Raw genomic sequence first — 20,763 nt, 5'->3', positions numbered from 1 at the left:
TGCTGACATTTTCAATTTAACATTAATGGAGCAAAGTGCATTGGTGGATGACACAACAGCACTTGCTTGGCTCCCAGTCATCACTAGTTGAGAAATTTATGTCCCATTGGGCATTTTAGGACTGACAATACAATAAATTATCTCTTCCATTCTAATACTAATGAAACATTTGAGCCCAAAACACTTAGGAAATTAAGAAAACAGGGTTATACTTACCTGAAACAGTTGTTCATCAAGTGATCACTTGTACAGTCTCAAATGGAACCTGCACATGTGCAGGACAGCTAAGAAGAGGCTTTTTGAAGCTCCAAGAAAGCAAAGGGTCTCCTTTTTCCACATCAGATCTGTCTTAGCTTTCCCCGCCCCCCTCCCCTCCATTTTTGTCCATTAGGAAATATTCCTTTGGAGGACATCGACTTCTGCCAGTAGTTGTGGGGAAGGAGCAAGTAGACTGATTGAAGAAGACAGACTGCCAGGAATTGTTCAGAGGACATACCACTGGAAACTATAGCAGGATATTTGTCAGGACCAGTGGGTCCTCTCTAAGTGAGAGGGGAACTGGAGGGTCCTTCTGAACCAGGAAGCCCTGGATGGGCACAGACTGTAGCTGTCAAAAACTTTGTTTGCAGGGTAGAGGCATCTGGGTTAAACTGCACCCTTGACTTTTCCTCTCGGAGAAGAACACCTTCTCCATGATTGAGATGGAGGCTGACAATATGTAGGGAAAGGAGTCCTATAAGAGGAAGGAGACATGGGACCTGATATCCCCTACCAGGTAACTAGCATGGTAGGGCCTAAAATAAGACCTAGACCTTTGAAGAGATAGGGAGAATGACTCCCAAGATTTTTGCTGTAAATATATGCTCCCTCATACACTCTAGGACTTGATCTACTTTAGTACTAAAAAGATCTGACCCATCTAAAGGAAGACCGTCAATTTTAGGGTCTCATTAGGTAGAGCCATGGAATGTAACCATGAGTAACATCTTAAGGAGATGGCTGTGGCAAGAATGAAGGCTGAAAAATCAGCCAAATGTTTGGCAAAAGGTATTTGTTGGTCAAAAACCTTAGAGGCCCCAACCTGTAAAAGTTTGACCAACTTCTGCTTATCTGCTGTAGAAACTCTAGACAGTGGGCAATGCCTTGCTGTAGAAACAACTGATAGTGAGCCATAATGAACTGGTAGCTCTCAGTCTTGAATCCCAAGGTAGCAAAGGCCCAGATTTTGCATCCCTCCCAATCTAATTTCCAGCCTTCCTTGTCAATTGGAGCTGAATGCTGGGTAGCTTTATTTTTGCCCTGGTTGGAATCTATCACCAGAGAATTAGCTGAAAGATGTTGAAAGAGGAAAGAACACCCTTTCTGCTTAGTTCTATATACATTTTCTACCCTTCTGGCTGAGAGGGGAACAGAAGCAAGTCTAAGCCAAGGCCTAGCTGTCACCTCTAACAGGCCATCCATTTTAGGGAAAGCAATGGCCCCAAAGGGGCTGGGATTCATAACTTTAAAGACAGGATTAGTGGCCCATGGGGGGAAGGGAATTTCTGTCTCCAAGGACCAAGCCATGTAGATAAACTGCTCACCATAAAGGTAAGAGTAAGTGGTAGGTTCTCCCACAGTATCCTCCAGAGATGGTTCCAAAGAACAGTCAAGACCTGGTTCTGCATAACCCTAGGGATGCAGATGGTTGATGTTTGACAGGTGGGCAGTGTGCAGGTTCAGCTGGATGAGCATAATGTGGGGAATCTGGAGCCCAGGTTTGGTAACACCCATAATGGTCCTCTTTGTGAGTGCCATAAGGATAGAGTCAGTCATAGTAGTGATAAGGGTCTTGGCATGTAGACCTATGCTCATAATCAGTCAAACTGGAGAGCCATGGAGAGATTGTTGGATGCAAAGGGTGGACAGCAGATGGAGAAGCCAGAGCTGATGTTGTGGGTTCAAGGAGTTCACCCTCCAACATAAAACACTCAGACATGTGACAGTGTCCTGATGGCAAGGGCGTTCTTGGAATTGGTACACCATTCTTTTCAGGATCAATACCTTATCATGGTGTTTGTGCTTATGGCGCAGCTCTGAAGCACTACAACCTGGACTCACATGAACAGAGGATGGACCCATTGGAACGGATGAAGAGAGTGTCCATCTCTTAGGAGTCTGGAGATGTGCTGGGCTAGGACAGCTTTCAGAAACAGAGCTGGAAGGGCTTTCTCCCATAATGCTTGCTGCCTTACGGTGGGAGGCTGGGTCATACCTCACTTTTGGTGTAAACTGTTTACAAACCGAGCATCTAAGACACTGTGCTCCTCACCAAGGTAGAGAAGGTAAAGTGTGTGGTCATCTGAGTGAGGAATTTTTGCTCCACAAGATGCACATTTCCAGGACATATTCAGAGGTCATTTGGTTTCTTCCTTTAATATTATTCCTCAGAAAAAATACTGGGCTACAAGAAAGGAAACGGTGTCCTGCTTTCCTTAGAAAAGGGAGACAAATAAAGTCCAGAAGATAAAAACTCCTCAGTGGGAGACTAAATCTACAAGTTTTTTATTTTCCTCAGAAGGAGCTTCAGGGAAAGACAAACTCTCTCAGCAGCAGCAGAGAGTGATGTGACGAAGGGTGCCCCTTCCTTCTCCTTTCTACACTGAAATAGGCAGGAATTGAGCACGGGGTAAGGGGAAGAGAGCACCCTCTGCTTTCCCAGAGCTCCCAAAAAACTTCTTCCTGGTTGGCCTTGCACACAGGCAGAACCCATCTGAGCCTGAACAGGTACCACAACAATGAACATCTGTGTACATGGTTTAAGCTATTCTCTGTACATCGCTACCTAGCCTGCTACGCTGTCAGCACTGCAAGCTAACCCACCAAATTCAGACCAGTTTCTGACTATCTCACGGAATAAATCATATTTTGGGGGTAGCCCCAGGAACCACAGAAGAATGACAGGTGAGTGCCAGGCTCACCGTTTGGCTGCATTCAGACAAGGACTCTATTAGTGTGAACTGCTGCCTCCCTATGGGAACTACACATACAGGGCTACAGCAGCCCTTTTTCAAGGTTCCAGACAGGCACAAGTCACAGTGGTGTATCACAACTCCATGGGAAGGGATCAGTCTCACCATGACTGGTGGGGGTGGGGAAATCAGTCAGGAATGAGCCTTCTATCCTTCTTCATGAACCTTAATGCACTAATTGATTTCTGTATGTAAGCTTCACTTAGTTAAATATCATTGACAAAATAACAGATGAGAGTATTAACTTATATTATTTGGTGTCTGTAATCATCAAGCCAAACAATAATCAGACGGTTGCTGCCAGTTTTCAAAATGCCTATCGTTTGTTCTCAGGGAATAGTAGTACTGGGCTTTCATCCTTCTCCCCAGATGGTATTTATCTCTATCAAACCTGCTTGAACACAAGTAGTACTATATGAACTAAATTTTAAATGCAGCAGTTATGCCAGATGAAACAATAGCTGCTTTGCAAAGCATGACATTTTAATATTAGATACACATCTTACCTCAGGACTTTTACGATTCAACAAAATTTGCTTATCTGTTTCTTTGGTAGCAAAATATTGAGTGCAGCCACGATTTAAATACTATTGAAACAAAGAAAAAATAAGGTATGCTTAGACTCCAATGTACAGAAAACTAAAAAAAACTCAGTATCTCGTCCCTCAACACAAGGATAGCATGGTAACAGTTACTATGAGGTTTAGTCCCATACAATTGTACCTTTAATTTAACTATTTTAAAACACAGATTCAGCATTCAATAAACCAACTAGTACAAACAATGTACTAAAAGATTCAAACACAGAATATGTTTTGTAGAGTTTGGAATAGCACATGACTTAAAACTGTTATCCCAAAGATAATTTAAAAAAGATTCAGCAGCATACATTAGCACTATGTGGTAGCAATGAATTAAAGAAGATGTCAATTAATGATGAAAGTAAGTCTGTAGAGATTTTTTGCATCTCACTTGTATCATGTCTAGTGCCAAAATATGTTTCTGTAAATACTGAAGCAATTCACAAATGGAAATGCATCAAATACATTGTAGAAATTCTTGAAGTATGAATTAATCTTAATGTGACGTTATGCAAGAAGCCTATTCAAATACCCACAAACTACGCAGAGTTCTAACTAGGTAGAAGCTATAAACGTTGGTATCACCGCCTCTGAAGGAACATCAGGCTTTGTCTCCAGAAGGCAACATTAGAGTCCATTCACACCATTGTATTTCTGTAGTGCATCAGGTATAACATGAGCAGCATGACAGTGAATGTGAGAACTAGGGTAATGCCGCTGCAACAACTATTGTGATTTGGAGAGTTCCTAAAATTTACTTGAACCTTATTACAGCTTCAAGGTATAAATTCTTCACTCTCTCAGTCTATTAATATTATGAGGGGGGAAATAAATAATAAGAAAGAAGGAATAAGAGTTGGTTTTTATACCCCACTTTTCTCTACCTTAAGGAATCTCAAAGCAGCTTACGATAATTGCCTTCCCTTCCCACCTTGTGAGGTAGGTGAGGCTGAGAAAGTTCAGAGAGAACTGTGACTAGCCCAAGGTCACCCAGCAGGCTTCATGTGTAGGAGTGGGGAAATTAGAGTCCACCACTCCTGTGGGGGAGTGGGGAATCAAACCTGGTTCTCCAGATTAGAGTCTGCCGCTCTTAACCACAATACCATGCTGATGTCAGTAATAATGTCTTTCATAATGTTCATTGAGTCATTCTAATTAAAGCTCGCCATAGCTCCAGTCGATACCAAAATTATCACTTGGATCCAGCCTACAGTTTCCACACATGCAATGAGGGCGGCAATTTTTGCCAATTCCCTCCTCCAGTGGCAGCCCAAAATGCCCTCTGAAATGCTGCTCTTGTAGGGGGAAAAAACCAGATCATTCAGAGGAGGGAGGAACTGGCAAAATCCACCACCTATCATGCCCAAAAAATTCTAGGCAGGATCCAAGGCTATATCTTTTTCCACATCAAGTTCAACTGAAGTAGGATCAACAGAACAAAATTAGCACCCCATTCCTAGACACGTTACTTACACTGATGATTGGTTCAGTCAGAATTTATTTTCCATTAATGGGTTAAATCCAGTGTTTTCCTTACACTGGATGAACAAGTCTTGCTTCAACCTAAGATGCCTCATATCAGAAAGAAACTACTGGATCCAACCCAATGTTTTAAGATAGGAGTCTCCAAACTATAATTTACCAGGTGCTGCATCAGCACATATCGAGGAAGAAAGTAATTTTAAAACCTAGAATTTTTTTTTTAACTTTCACAACGGATTTGCAGAAGTTTTACATAATCATTCCTTATTATATCACACTTTAGTGGAACCCCTTTACAAATGGAGTCCTCTGGGAAGCACGTTCCAGCATCTGCACTCGTACTCCATTATCTTCTTGACATAAGTCAAGGAACAGATTGAAAACCAAAACACAGAAGAGACTCCCTCATCTGTAATGCCCAACTACAATTTCAAAGATCTGCTGAAAATGTTCTATGGTAAAAGCAATGCCAGCAGCAATTATTTTTTTAAAAAAGTGGAGCTAGACATTACATTTCATCCTGTAGCTCCAATTTCCTCCTCTACCAACCATCAACAAGGAGAAGAGAGGATATGATCTCATTACATGGGTCAGTGTGCATAGTAGTCTGCCATTTTTGGCGGGAGACCCACATCATCCTTAACAACTACGTTCTGCATATGGACGGGCATTCTTGAGGAAGCCTGTTCTGCTTCCAGTTTCAGAGTCTAAGCACTGACTTGTTTAGGGCTGAATTCTCAAATGTATTTCCATTGTTTTTCTGTGTAGGAGAAGACATGGTATTTTCATTTTAGTCTGATTTTATTGTTGTGTGTTAGCATGCAAACTATGCAAAGTCTTCAGGATAGGAGAGAAACAAAATATATCCTTAACTAGTTTGAAAAGATGTAAACTTATCAACCTGAATTGTAAAGTACCTGAAACTCAATTCAACCACTCTCCTGGTGGAGCAGGCAGCAACTTAATATAAGATATTCTGGAAGAAGCAAGAAGGGAGGGGGTAAGAGAAAGAGATCTACTCACCCTAAAATTATCTGGTGAGCTTAAATACAATTTCTCTCTTATATCTTCAGGGGCTCCAGCACAAAGCCTGTAGAATATATGGTAATTCCTTTCCTCTTTGCCTTGAACACAGATCCTGGATTTTTCCAGCAAATAATGTGACACAAACCCGCCAACCACTGAATTCTAGAAGAAAAATCAAAAGTTACTTTTGTAAAGTAGAAAAACTCCATTTACAGTTTTAAAATGTATGTATGTTCAAGACTGAACTGTATTGACGTCTTCCTTACAAATAAGACAGAACCGTGAAAGACTGCATTGTTACAGAATTTTTTCACAAGTACTATTTGACAAAAACACACACTCAGATTTAATGCTGTGTAATCAAAATTGCAGTCTGGCTATCAATGTACCCACCTGTACACTGCTACCCCCAGACAATCCTTCAGTTCAGCTATTATCACCATTGTTCAGCAGTATTTGCAGGCCCAATTTAAGAAAACTCAAATTTGTTACAGAAGCGTTTCAGATGCCAAAACAAACTGTGGAGACCACAAAGGCAGTCCACTTCTGCTCTGTGTATGAGGAGGGAAACGTGCACAAAGCCTAGCTGTTTCTTGTCAAACCAGAGTTTGTAATGTCTGAATATAGTACTGCATCAGAAGAAATACCAACTTTGACTATAATACTGTGCAGAACCCAAAGCACACAGCAGATAGCACAGGGGAGTAGGGACAGGTTCAAAAACCTTGGCAGCATCTGAGCAGGATGACAGAAATTTGGTCCTACTCTTAAATCTTAAAGAATGTATCAACATGTTGCAGTCCTACTTTATGTTTGTATTTCATAAACTCTCTTGCCAAGAACAATCTTCAGTTTTTCCTTTCCAAGGGGCTCAATAGGATAAGAACAGATACAGACAAATTGCTAAAGAGCTCTGCGGGTAAACAGCAAATGTGGAAGCTTATGCTCGCATATAAACTGACATAGTATGTACAATTGGTAAGAAATTGAGTGATCCCAAAAAATTATTGACACATCTTCGATGATGACACAATGCTTTATGATTCTTTCCAGTAAATCTGTTACCGAATTGCAAATAAAACAGAATTGCAGGATTCCTGGCTTCAAAGTAATCTCTGATAAATCTTAAAAATTCTATCCACTAACATGCCTATCCAAACTAGAGAATCCTAGATCAAAAAGATCCCTTATAATAATAACTTCCTTGTGGAAATACCTGGATTTTAAATCAGAACAAATGAAACATAACTATTAAAGAATAACCATTTGAAACTAATGACAAACATGAAGATGAATACAGAGCAGTAGAAATCCCTTAGCCTCTTGGTTCCAAAGAATCATAATTGTTATAATGAGATAAAAATATTTGTGAAAGCAGGACCAATCTCTTTCAGTCAAAATAGTTGATATAGAAGAAGGAAAAAACTGGGATCAGTTCTCTAGAAAATATGGTTTGGCAACCAAAACTTAGTGGACATCCCACAAATACCACTTTCATTTTACCCACACTCTGAGTGTGGGATCATAGCAGAAAACATTGGGACCCAAATTCTGATTCGTTTCCCTTTTTACAAATCACCCTAATTTTAGGGCAAGTATATGGAACAGTACATTTTCAAACTGACATAAATACAAGATCTATAGATCCAAGATCTATAGATTTTGTGATGTCGTACATAAGAGGAAAAGCTGACATTTCAGCAAAAATGAAGGGTATGGATATTTACAGTTTACACACATACTCAGTCCTTACTTCTTCAGAAACAACTGAGAGAGGATCCAACTGAAAATCTCATTTTAAATAGAACTACCAACTTCAAAGGAGCCACCTCCTTATTTCACTTACTAAGATTTAACCATTGCAAAAGCAATTATATGAAGGATTGGAAACAATATTTAGTGGAATTTGTTATATCCACCACAGGATTTCTGTTTTATATAAAATATCAGACATATTTGCTCTATTTGAATAGAGGCATGTTGCATGCTGTCTAACAACTTGTTATGACCCAAATTATTTCACTTATCATATCCTGCCTTTCAGACTAAATAAGTTTCCAAAACAACTAACAACAATAACCCCAATGATAACAATTTGACTGACACTGTGATCTGTATGGGAGGCTCAGCTGAAAGGACAAACCCCCATGGAACAGAAAAGGATCACCTAAATACATTCACAATATACAGCAATATGTCTACCACATAACAAATTCACAAATACCTTTTCATTGAAATGAATTTCTACAAATTTTCCAAAGCGACTACTATTGTTGTTACGAACGGTCTTTGCATTTCCAAAAGCTTCTAAAAGTGGATTGGCTATAAAAGAAAAAGAAAATGAAAACTATCAATAAAACTTTTCAGCTCTAGACAGCATAAGGGGGAGTATTATTCAATTTTTCAAAGCAAAGAGAATGAATAGTAAAAAAAAAATTCCATGCTGGCCATAATTAGACAAGGAATAGAGAATAAAACTGCTGCTATCATACTGCCCTTGTACAAATCTATGGTGAGACCACACTTGGAATACTGTGTACAGTTCTTGTCACCACATCTAAAAAAGGATATTGCAGAACTTGAGGAGGTGCAGAAAAGAGCAAACAAATTGATCAGGGGGCTAGAGCAACTGCCCTATGAGGAGCAGTTGAAACGTTTGGGGCTATTTAGCTTAGAAAGAAGGTGGTTAAAGGGAGATAGGATAGAGGTCTATAAAATTATGCATGGTATGAAGAGAGTGGACAGGGAGAAGCTTTTCTCCCTCTCACATAATACCAGAACGTGGGGTCATCTGCTGAAGCTGGAGGGTGAGAGATTCAAAAAAGATAAAAGGAAGTATTTCTTCACACAATGCATAGTTAAACTGTGGAACTGTCTGCCCCAGGATGTGGTGATAGCTGCCAACTTGGAAGGCTTTAAGAGTAGAGTGGAAATGTTCATGGAGGATAGGGCTATCTATGGCTATTAGTCAAAATGAATTCTAGTGGTCCACCTAGTCCAGCATCCTGCCTCACCCAGTGTCCAACTAGTAACTCCAGAGGACACCAAGGCCTTCCCCTAACATTCCCTCCTGACACTGGGATTCAGCTATTTACTTTACCGAGGTTTTATTTCAATATCATTTACATGAAACAAATTCTTGGTGTCTATTCCCATGACTTCCATCTATCTCAACATTTTTTAAAAAAAAGGTTAAAAATATAATGTTCCATATATCAAATAATAAAAAAATCATATTGCTTTGTTTAGTACAACACAGTACCTTCTACAATTCTGTCATCAATATCCTGTCCGCTACCATAGGATTCAGTCAAATACCTATGAAAAAAAATATACAGGTTGTCAGATTTTACAACTACTGTTTCACCTATGCACTGCTTTGCTTAAATGCAAAGGCGTTTCAGCACCATAATTTTGTGCATGCGACAGAAGGAGCGGTAGTGCACGCACACACATACGAATACAAAAGCTGAGAGCAGTTTGTTAAAAATTAACAAATTTTATGCTGTTTTATGTTTTTATCATGGTTTTTTTTTGTAAGCTCACTCAAACAGGTACGCTGGAGAGGTAAGAAAGAAATTTTCTGAATAAATGAAGTACAAATTTGTATTCTCATTTAGATAGCTAAAAGTGTCAGATAGTCAAAGGCAGTGGCAGCTCACAGAGATCCACATTCACAATTACTATTAACCAAAAACTCCATATAGCTACTGCATGCTGTTCACCAACCAAACTCTGGGTTTTTCCACACGTGTTATTCCTGTCAGTTGTGTGCCCATACTGCATGGAGGGTATTTTTCACACCTATTTGCTCCCTCTAGTGGTCATTTCAATCTTTCTTTGTTGTTTCTCCAGGGGGGGGGGGTTATGAGCACTTTAAAAGTGCAGAAAAGAAAAGACAAACCAACACAGTATGGGTACACAACCAAAGAAATAACATGTGTGGAAAAACCCACCCATATGCAATAATATACAATGCATTTATATTAAATATTTAACAAAAAAACCCTGTTTTAATTACATGAGCACCTCAACACACATAGTGTTGTTTCTTTCTACCACTGCTGAACCTTAGCCAGTCCTTGTGTATCTGGAGGGAGGGGAGGGGTTTCCTTCTTTGCCTTCCCGCTCTATGCTCGGCAGTAGGCACAGCAGCTCAGGCTAGAAAGTGAGAAATGTGGGAAACCTGGAGGGAGGGAGAAAAGCCTAGAGGAGAGCAAGCTGGCCATGAACACAGCAGAGTAAAACCATCATCACCCCATGGTGGCCAGCTTGTTTGTTTTCTGAGTGGCTTCGGTGTTGACGTTGGTGACTTTACTCTCTCTTCCCTGTAGCCAGTTTGCTCTCCTCCCAGCCTTGCCTGGATACTGGAATGAGAGTGCAGATGCTGTGAAGAAGGGTGGTGGGGCTGTTGGAAAGGACAGGCACTTTATTTCCATTTCTCGCACAGGGCTTGCAGCTCGGAGAGGCCTGCAGCTTACCTATCCTCCAGTCCTTCAAGCAGCAGTTGTTTCAAGGTGTAAACAACCCACCAACCCACCAAGCGCAAGCCCTGCCAGACAATGGATTTGCCCACTTCTCTGAAACATGGAGCTGGTGCCACATAGGGAAACAATGCTCAGAAGAGCCAGTTGGCATGTCAAAGAGTCACATGTTGCCTCCAAGCTACTGACTGCCACTGTTTTAAGTTCATGTTGGAGGCTTGATATAAAGACTCATATTTGACACTTGGAATTTAAACAGTGTCCTCCTCAAAGAAGAATCTCAAACACAAGAATTTTGGTTGAGATTTTTTGTAGTTCTTATGTGGACAGCCAGAGTAGTGTAGTAACAAGCACACCTGTCATGGACTACAGAAGCTTGTGTTAAACTCTCCGGTCATTCATCATTGGTGTCCTTGGGCCAATCAATATTTCTCAGCCTAATCAATCTCACAGAGATGTTGTGAAGATGCTGGGATAAAACTATGTACCCTCTTCCTGGAGAACAACAGAAATATATAAAGTGGGCACTCACAGAATGAGAGAAGCCAGTAAATGTTTAGCATACTTCCCCAATAAAGAATTCCTCAGGAAGCCCCTAGCATACAGAGCTCCATCTGTATATGAAAGCCTACGCAGAACTGTTTCTTTGATGTGCAGACAGGTCACATTTCACGATTTTTTCATGGATTAAAGAATTTGAAAAGACATTAAATAAACACTATATTCTATTCAAAGGAACTGTTTTCAGTGGAAAGATACAAACCGTAAAACAAATTTAGTATTTTCTGTCTTGCCAGCTCCTGATTCTCCAGACACAATGATTGACTGACTCATCTTGAGCACTTTCATGTCACGGAACGTTTTGTCAGCTGAGGGAAACATACAAGAGGCCATTAAATGGATATGGAGGAACATAAAACAGATCAATGTTTTCATTAGCTGTTTAAACGCTGTGTAATATTCTTACATAAGCATCATTTCAAGTAATGAAATACAAACGTTGTCTTTTAAATCATATAGAAACACATACTTCCTACCTGAAAAATAAATATACAATAAACAATGCCATGAGGGTCGGGAAACAACAGAAAGAGTTCTAACAGTGCGCTGAAAAAGACTGCAAGAAAGGAAGAGTGACTGAAGACTTAACATTTGAAATATTGCTTTTAGGATTTAGGCACAACATCAGTGAAAGTATTCGAAAACAGTAGATAGTGTCACCGCAATATTGCAGGGCTTTATCACTTTAGAAAACGACTACAGCAAAAGCCTTGTTATCCAGCACTTGATTTTCCAGAATGTTCTGTCAACAACACCTAGTCAGCAAGTTTCTCCCCTTTCTCCCCCCATACCACTGCATCTTCAAACATCCATGCACCCCACTCCCACCTCTCCAGCCAGCCAGTTTGATGCTTCCAGCCATTGGTGAACTTCTAACAGCCAGTGATGTCAGGTAATATTATCCTCAGTTCCCTCCTTCTCCCTCAGCCTTTCTCAAGCTGTCGGGAGCCAGTTTTGCCAGCCCATTTGCCTGTCTGCTGTGTTCGGTAGCTGGGGAGGAGGGTCCTGCCAGGCATGGAGACAATTCCCATGGTGTTCCCAATGCAGTGGGGGTTTGGTCACATACAGCCCATTCCTGAGCTGTCAGCGGCCAGGGATAGCGGGGAGGAAGAGCTGCCTCCTCCTAACCCATTTCCCAGCCACAGAAAGCCTTAAAAAAGCTGCTTGCCGGCTTTTTAAAGTTTAAATGGGACAAAATGCCCCATAGAGAATAACGAGGCTGTGCCTACAAAATAGCAGTTGCAGCCCTGCCTTTCTCTGCGCCAGCATCCAGTGCCAAAAGGGGTCAGGGAGCTGCCTACAGGCAGCTCTGCCCCTGGCACGTCCCAGGAACGCCCCACAGGATGCCAGCGCGGACCTTTATGCCAGTGAGATGCCAGTAGAAGGCTCAGTCAGTGTTCCAGGGCAGCGCTGCCACGGCCGCACCAGGAGACCGGCGTCCGGGCCTGCCCGCTGGCATTGGCACCCCTCACAACAGTGTAAGTAGCCCGGGTGCCAGCACAGGTGCCCCAATGCTGCAGCAGCCCCTTCCTGGCCTCCTGAGGGCTTTCATCCTCAGAAATCAGGAATGCGCTGTTAATTCCTCTGGGCAAGAAGTCAAGCAGAGCAATAAGCTATGTATCCTGCACATCTGATAAAGTGGTAATCCCTATTCTCCATGATAACCAAGTTTTATTCTACCTATTTTTCCAGCCTTTAGGAAAAGCATCCTCCTTTATGAAATTAAACTTCCAATGCCAAGACACAGATAACCAAATACACATTTTTCCCAGAAGGCAGACATGAATAGCATAGTACCTACCAATCGCATAGACATGAGGCGGTAATGTCCCAAGTGATCGACCTTGGTATTTTTTAATAACATCTGAAGAATAAAGTTTAGGTATGTCGAAGTAAGGATTCACTGCTATCAGGATATTGGCGACATACGTCTGGGGGGGAAAACATACCAGATGAACTTTCAAGATCACATTGCACTGAGATAAGCAATTAACTTTGCATCACATCTGCCCATTACCTCACAGTGTTTGTGCACTATCTGAAGTCTAAAAAAACTACAAGAATGTAAAGTAACCTGAAATTTGGAGTCATTCATAATTCAGTTATCTCTAACAAGTTCAGCTATCAAAATTATGTTGAACAATTAAGAATCTGTTTTTGAAATTATATAAAAACCTCGCTGAATCAATGTATAACCTGAAAGGAAATGGCTCGTTGCAAACAAACTGGAATTTAGGAACTGCATCAACATTGGGGGGGGGGGGGGGAAGGGTTTCAACATAATTGCATATTGGCTTCTGCTTCTCCTTTTAAAACTTTCTTCTTTCTATTTCACAGCTGTCATTTGCCAGAGCAGATGGCAAGGACTCAGTGTAATTTAGTCAGAATTCATTACATACAATCAGGCAATCTGATAGCTGCATAAAAGATTAAGACGGTCATCTGAGCTAGAAGGTGTGGGAGATGGCAAGTGCTCGGTTTGCTCAAAAGAAAAAGAGGAAGATATCCATCCTCGCTATTATTGTGCCTTACTGTCAAAGCCATTTGCCTACAGGTATCGGCACTGAATATATATTTTACATACTTGCATGATGTGCATGTATATATTTCATACAAGTAATGAGAGTGGACTATAATTTATTATAATACCGCAAAAAAAGGAAACCCAAGATAGGTCTCCACATATATCTAAGATGTACTGTAAAACATCTTAAAAGGTAAAGGTCCCCTGTGCAAGCAACGGGTCATTCCTGACCCATGGGGTGATGTCACATCCCAACGTTTCCTAGGCAGACTTTTGTTTATGGGATGGTTTGCCAGTGCTTCTCCAGTCATCTTCCCTTTACCCCCAGCAAGCTGGGTACTCATTTTACCGACCTCAGAAGGATGGAAGGCTGAGTCAACCTTGAGCTGGCTGCCTGAAACCAACTTCTGTTGGGATCGAACTCAGGTCGTGAGCAGAGCTTGGACTGTAGTACTGCAGCTTACCACTCTGCACCACGTACATCTTAAATGTATGTAAAACAACACCCTAACTTTATTTTTCAAATTAACACAATACTTACATAAATTCTGTCTTTACTGTATCGAACTTTTATATTATGTAGGAGCGTGGCTTCATTTAAATACATTAGAGAACCTACAATAAAAAAGATAGGTTACAAAAAAGTAACACTTCCACCTGAGTTTTATCAATGAAACCACAAAAGTACTTCTAAAGCTTAAAGGAAAGCCAACAATATTCTGTATTCAATCCTGTCACTTGCGGGGAATCCTATTTGACTGCCACCAATGTGCTCAGACTAACATGGGTAAACGTGTGTCTGGGTGTGCAGGACTGCAGTCCAGATTGACCCCCTTTTGCTTCATTCCCCCCTTTTGCTATCTTTTAATTAAAAAAACACTAAAACAGTGCTACTAATATAACTAAAAAATCCGTAGCACTTAATCAAGTAATACTCTATTTATCTAAAAGCCGCATGATTATTACATCACTACCTCTCTACAATTTACACACTGGAGTGCTTTTTTCTATCCTTGAAATTGTTGAATCCCCCCTTTTGCTATCATTAGGGAGACATATACACCCGTTCGCCCAACTGCAAACTGCATGGTACCCCTGGGGGGCGCCACTGGACATTTTTGCGCTCTGTTTTTGCAATTCTATAGGGCTTATAAATTGATGTTTTAAAGGGGTTTTACTCTAATTTTATGTTTATCTTATGTGAGCCGCCCTGAGCCAGGCCTTGGCTGGGGAGGGCGGTGTAGAAGATCAATAAAATAAACAAAATAAAATAAACATACCACTTGGACAGCATGATAAATCAGACCAACTAACAATACTTAGACGTTCACATGAGAAACCTCAATGACACCTATTAACAAATGCAATACTGCTGCTGCCACCATAATTTAAAAAGCACTGCATCCAGGTGCACATTTATGTTTAAAATGACAGCTGAACTGAACAGGGCTGGTGGTGGTTTGATTCGACGCATATACCTGAAGAACACAGAGTATTGTTTGAATGTTGGGAGAGCAGGCAGAGGCAATTCAAGGAACAGCTGGAGTAATGCTAGGCAATCAGCATTATTGGATGCTGCTAGTAATAACCAGTATCTAATTCTCAACAGGACCACAAAATGCAAGTCAATAAAGCCACATAAGAAGGCCATGTACTGAGAAGTGGCAAACCCCCTAGTTTGCAGAGATACGCTTAATTTTTAAAAAAAAGATTGGAGGGGGTTGAAATTTTCCCTAATTGGAGAATGCTGACTGATATCACATGAGATCATAGGGCGAAAACACATTGTTGCTTTAGCCTCCTTTATTCCGTGTTTCAGCCAGGATCGAACACATGCGTTTCGCCAAACGTGCATTCGATCCTGGCTGAATCCTGGCTGAAACAGGGAATAAAGGAGGCTAAAGCGACCATGCGTTTTCGCCCATAATAGTCACCTCTGTGGGATCGTCTAGCAACCGATGCACTGGAGCCTCAGCCTAGACAGTCCTATCAGTAGTGGCTGGGACAGGAACACGAAGTAGTGAGTGGGACAAAGCAAAGAAAAGGTTAGGAAGACAAAGGGTGTAAAAATGTGTGTTGAGGGAGTGAAAGATAAGTAGAGAGAACCAGGGGTGGGTGGAGGAAAGTCTGCAAAGAGATGGACAGGAAAACCAGGGATGTATGGAGAAAAGGCTACAGAAAGGGATGACAAACCTTGGAGGGGGAGGTTCTAAAGAGAAAAGAGTAGGGAAATCCTTGTGGGAAGAGTGAGAAATTAAAATTGTGGGAGAGGTGGATAAAAGCCTACAAAGAGAAAAGTGGGAAATGTGATGAGGGAAAAAACACCGGGCGGAGGCGGGGAGAACCTGGAAGCCTAAAAAGAGAGAAGGTAGAATCAGTATGGAGGGACCGGATTTTTCTCCCGTGAGTTCTGTGGGTCCCCAGCTTGTTCTACCTTGGTACAATGGTACAAAGCAGGGTACAATGTTCAAAACAACTTCCCGAGAAGGCTCTCTTCTGTTCCAAGAAGCAGTCCAGTCAAATATAATAAAATGAATCTGTTTTTTTTCCTTCAGAGATTTTAGGATACTAGATCTTCCCAAGCTTGAATGCTGCCTATCCAATTGCTCAATTGTACCAAGGCCATTACTGTATATCTGCATTTAGGAATAAGACCCATACTGCAGTATTTTATTTATTTTATTTATTACTTTATTCATAAGTAAATTATGCTGTGCAGAAATCTCTATGTATGGCAAAGGAGTATTGTTTCTATGTATATTTTGCAAAAATTAGAGATCTGAAAATAGAAATAATTCCCAGACCCTATTTTATATTTTTCACTTACAGTTATCCTCCACATCCTTCTTGCTGTCTTCCTCTGCAGGAAATACTTGGTTGATAGCAGCGAGAAATGTCTATCATTGGGGGGAGGAAAAAAAAAGGTTTGTATTCAACCAAGCAAAATAAAATATTTTACAGGCAAGTCATTACAAAAATAAGATTGCAAAACAAAATTAAAAATAAGCTTATTCTTGATCAGTTTTATTGAAAAGATTTTTTCATAATGGGCACAGACTACTCTAACTGACAGACAATTTGGGAGAGGGGTTTGGTCTAATCTCATGTTTGCTGGGTTTTGAAGAGTGCTACTTTTGTTTTGATTTAAGTGCTAACCAGATCTGTTGCAAGATTGAACAGGAGCTCTGAAGCACTTTTAAAACTAAAAAAAAAATCCAGCACAAACTTTTATGAATCAAAACTCACTTCATCAGATGCACAAAGTGTACATCCATCATGCAGGTACATTTATATTTAAAGCTACAAACAGAAAGGCAAAAGGTAGTTAAAAATGTGGGCGAATAAAAAGTGCAATCTCACCTACACTGAGTGGATTAGTCCTCTCAAACTGTTCATAGGAAAAGGAAATGGGAAGCCTTTGATCACAATTTGTACTTGATTGTAGCAGTAACCCAATCATAGCAATATATCACCAGTTGGAAGTGGTTATCATCCACTCTCAGTAAACTGATTACTCTATTTTACTGGATCTTGTTTTAAACTGGCCTTTCTTTGTGACATCTTTCCTCTGCCACCTTTTGCTGTGAGTAGTTTAAAGTATAAATACCTGCCCAACAGAGGCACACTTCATGCATCTGATGGACTTCTGACTCATGAAAGCTTATGATGGAATAAGTTTGTTAGTCTTTAATGTTGGTAAGCCCTGACCTGGATAGCCCAGGCTAGCCCAATCTCATCAGATGTCAGAAGCTAAGCAGGGTTGGCATCGGTCAGTGTTTGGATGGGAGACCAACCAAGGAATACCAGGGTCACGATGCGGAAGCAAGCAATGGAAAACCACTTCTGAACATCTCTTGCCTTGAAAACCCCAACAGGGGTTTGCTGTTAAGTCAGCTGTGACTTTACAGCAGTCAGGACATTGAATTGATTAAAAGCAACAAAAGCTTTACTTATGGAACTAACAAGCTGAATAGGAAAGAGAAGAGATAGACCTAGCTGCCTCACTTACTCAGGCCCCTTTCAAACTGCCCTTATAATCTGGTTGAGCAACAGGTTGCTAAGGGGATTTTTGCATCAATTCAGTGTGGCTCCCAGAAGCTAAGGGATTTTTTTTTTTTTACTTGTTCAGACAAAGCCGCTTGCGTTCCGTCGGCATCGCAGGGCCCTGCTGCTTTTTATTAAAACTACTTTCTCCTATTTTCAGTTCTTCCTTGCAATTCTGAATTGCTCCAGTAAGCTGTTTGAACTGTCTGGGCCGCTTCCGAAAGGACCACTATCCCCCCCACCCCCCGGCCGCCTTTTTTCACCTGGTGTTCTTTTACAGCAGGGGTGGGGAACGTCAGGCCCAGGGGCCGTATAAGGCCCGCGAAATCATTTGGTCTGGCCCTTCATGGCTCCTGGCAGATCTCTAGCTCAGAAGGATGCTGCCCTGCCTGAATCTCTTGGGCCCAGCTGAAGACAGCAGAGCTCAAAAGCAAGTCGCTCTATGTGGCAGACACTCAGAGCCATCTCTGGACATGCCTCTTGGTTAAATGTTTGACCAGATTTTTAAGTTGATAATTTTGTATGGCCCGTGAATGATATTATAAATATCCAAATGGCCCTTGGCAGAAAAAAGGTTCCCCTGTTTTACAGCCTTTAAAAAAAAAATTTTTTTTTTAAGATTTGTGCTATAGCAGCACCATTGACATGCCTGTTGCTGGAGCTGAAAAAGAATGTGTGGGGAAAGGTGGGAAAACAATAGTGGCGCTGTTTGAACTGACCAGAGCACTTTAGAGACAGCTCATATATGGATTGAAATAAACTGTATGAACACCCAATCTCTGGCTGTTACCGCACTAGGTATTCCTAGCGAAGTATCAAGAGTTTGGAAATGTTATAAAAAACATCGCTTTAAAAGGGTTTTTGGATGCCACGGCTAAAAAATGGTTGGAAGAGGTCTTCACCGCTAAAGGGGCCAAACAAAGTGCGAACAGTATTTTTTATAACGTTTTCAAACTCTTAATACATCGGTGGGAATACATAGAAAGTGCGAACAGTGTTTTTTATAACATTTTCAAACTCTTAATACATTGCTGGGAAGACAAGTGCGGTAACAGCCTCTGTATCGCTTTACTCAGAAACAGGCCAACAACGGATGACATCCTGTTTAGAACAGTAATCTGAAAGGAGCCTGAGAGAGGATTTTAGACTGCTCTAGAAGAAAAGCCTAAGTGTAGTATTCTGCAGACAGACAAGGAGAAGCCCCTTTTAGGGAAAAAAAAGGTACTCCCCTTACAGTCCTGTCTAGCTAAAGCCTGCTGCCCTCTTCAGGATAGTGTCTTTCTTCGTACACAAGAAACTGTGGTTTTCTAGAATTTAATGTGCCACTGTACTTCTGTTTAATTTTGATAGTCCTGTCTTCAAAGTTTACTAAAGAGAGATGTAAGATAATTACTTTTCACAAGTTTTCTGGGACATGCAGGGAACTTAGGTGATCAAAGGACTGAGATGTGATTACAAGCAATGCCTTACTACTGAAGTAAGCCAAAATGTGTGGATCCCCAGATCTAAAGACCTGTGGGTGCAGTCTTCTGGAATGGCTTATCAGAGTGGGTGTGGAGGGCCCCTTCACTCACTCTATTCAGGAAGGCATGTAAGACTTATTTCAGAGAGCATTTGGGAGAGGGTATTTTGACAGATATGGCTGTGGTTTTTGGGTGCTGTTTTCTCTTGGCCGATTTCCATGATATTTTGGTGTTCTTGCAACTTGTTGCTCCAAGCAGATAAAGCAGGATATAAATATTGGGATGGATCCTGTCCGTATACTGCTACTCTGCTGAGCAAAGTTTGAGGAAGGCTACTCACATGACATTTTAATAAATACTAACGTACATGAGGTGTTGGAGGAGAGTGTTACGGATTCCGTGGACTGCCAAAAAAACAAATCAGTGGGTTATAGATCAAATCAAGCCTGAACTGACCCTAGAAGCTAAAATCACTAAACTGAGGCTATCGTATTTTGGTCACATCATGAGACGACAAGAGTCACTGGAAAAGACAGTCATGCTAGGAAAAGTTGAGGGCAGCAGGAAAAGAGGAAGACCCAACAAGAGATGGATTGACTCAATAAAGGAAGCCACAGCCTTCAATTTGCAGGATCTGAGCAAGGCTGTCAAAGATAGGACATTTTGGAGGACTTTCATTCATAGGGTCGCCATGAGTCAGAAGCGACTTGACGGCACTTAACACACACACACAACGTACATGTGTATGTGTGTGCACGTTTAGGAAGGTAGACTAGTCCACACACTAAGACTGATCATTGCATGTGTCAAGTCAAACAGAACAGACAAAGGACAGGGCAGAAAACTCATGAGCAACTCCACAAGCACATTGGAGCCACTAAACTAAACTGTATTTTATAAAAGCCATCACTGCCTTTGCATTATACATGAGATAGCTCAACCATATGTTTGAGACTAAAACCCTTAAAGAGGATCAGTTTTAACCAGAAGAAAGCTGATTTAGATAACACATAATAAGCTGTAGAGACAGTCAATCCAGCACCCTTTGCATATTTTCCCGACTTGTACATGTTACCTAAATTGGATCTGTACTGTAAGCATCAGTTTTTATACACACATACGTACAAATTCATGCACGTTTCTCTATCACAGTTCTAAAAGCATCTAAATAGTGCTATAAACAAGTAGGCTCAGGACCCGGGAGGGATATCCACAGAATTATACATGTTAATGAGCAGAAGGCAAAAGTGAGGTGTTTAAGAGTGTTCAGTTAAATGTTTTGGCTTCTTCCTTAGTAACAGTTTTTAAATGCAACACTGGTGGCTTAGAAGTCTCATCAATAGGATGGGGCATCCAATAAGCAATGTAATAGGATTTGGACTACAGAAGTCTAAAACGAAGCAAAAATCTGAGACAAAGTGAAAGTATTTAACACCACATAAGAACATGAGAAAGAACATCAGAAAGGCAAGTCCAGCAGTCTGTTCACACAGTGGCCAGCCAGGTGCCTCTAGGAATCCCACAAACAAGACAACGGCAGCAGCACCATCCTGCCTGCGTTCCAAAGCACCTAATATAATAGTCATG

The 20,763-nt window shown here is 41.0% G+C and overlaps 1 protein-coding gene across 4 annotated transcripts in view; it reads right to left on the bottom strand.

Annotated features, from left to right (window-relative positions):
* The window catches only part of MYO6 (myosin VI), a 117,920-nt gene that overhangs the window by 55,077 nt on the left and 42,080 nt on the right, over positions 1–20,763 (bottom strand). For all 4 annotated transcript variants that reach the window (XM_056856387.1, XM_056856383.1, XM_056856385.1 and 1 more), the window contains exons 3-10: positions 16,497–16,566; positions 14,211–14,284; positions 12,947–13,076; positions 11,348–11,453; positions 9,363–9,418; positions 8,325–8,422; positions 6,098–6,262; positions 3,518–3,598 (exon numbers count right to left, since the gene is read on the bottom strand). In XM_056856387.1, coding sequence (XP_056712365.1) covers positions 3,518–3,598; positions 6,098–6,262; positions 8,325–8,422; positions 9,363–9,418; positions 11,348–11,453; positions 12,947–13,076; positions 14,211–14,284; positions 16,497–16,566 — 780 coding nt within the window. The remainder of the gene's footprint in view (positions 1–3,517; positions 3,599–6,097; positions 6,263–8,324; positions 8,423–9,362; positions 9,419–11,347; positions 11,454–12,946; positions 13,077–14,210; positions 14,285–16,496; positions 16,567–20,763) is intronic.

Source organism: Euleptes europaea, chromosome 10, assembly GCF_029931775.1.
Source record: "Euleptes europaea isolate rEulEur1 chromosome 10, rEulEur1.hap1, whole genome shotgun sequence".
NCBI lineage: Eukaryota > Metazoa > Chordata > Lepidosauria > Squamata > Sphaerodactylidae > Euleptes > Euleptes europaea.
This window is presented reverse-complemented; position numbering and strand designations above follow the sequence as displayed.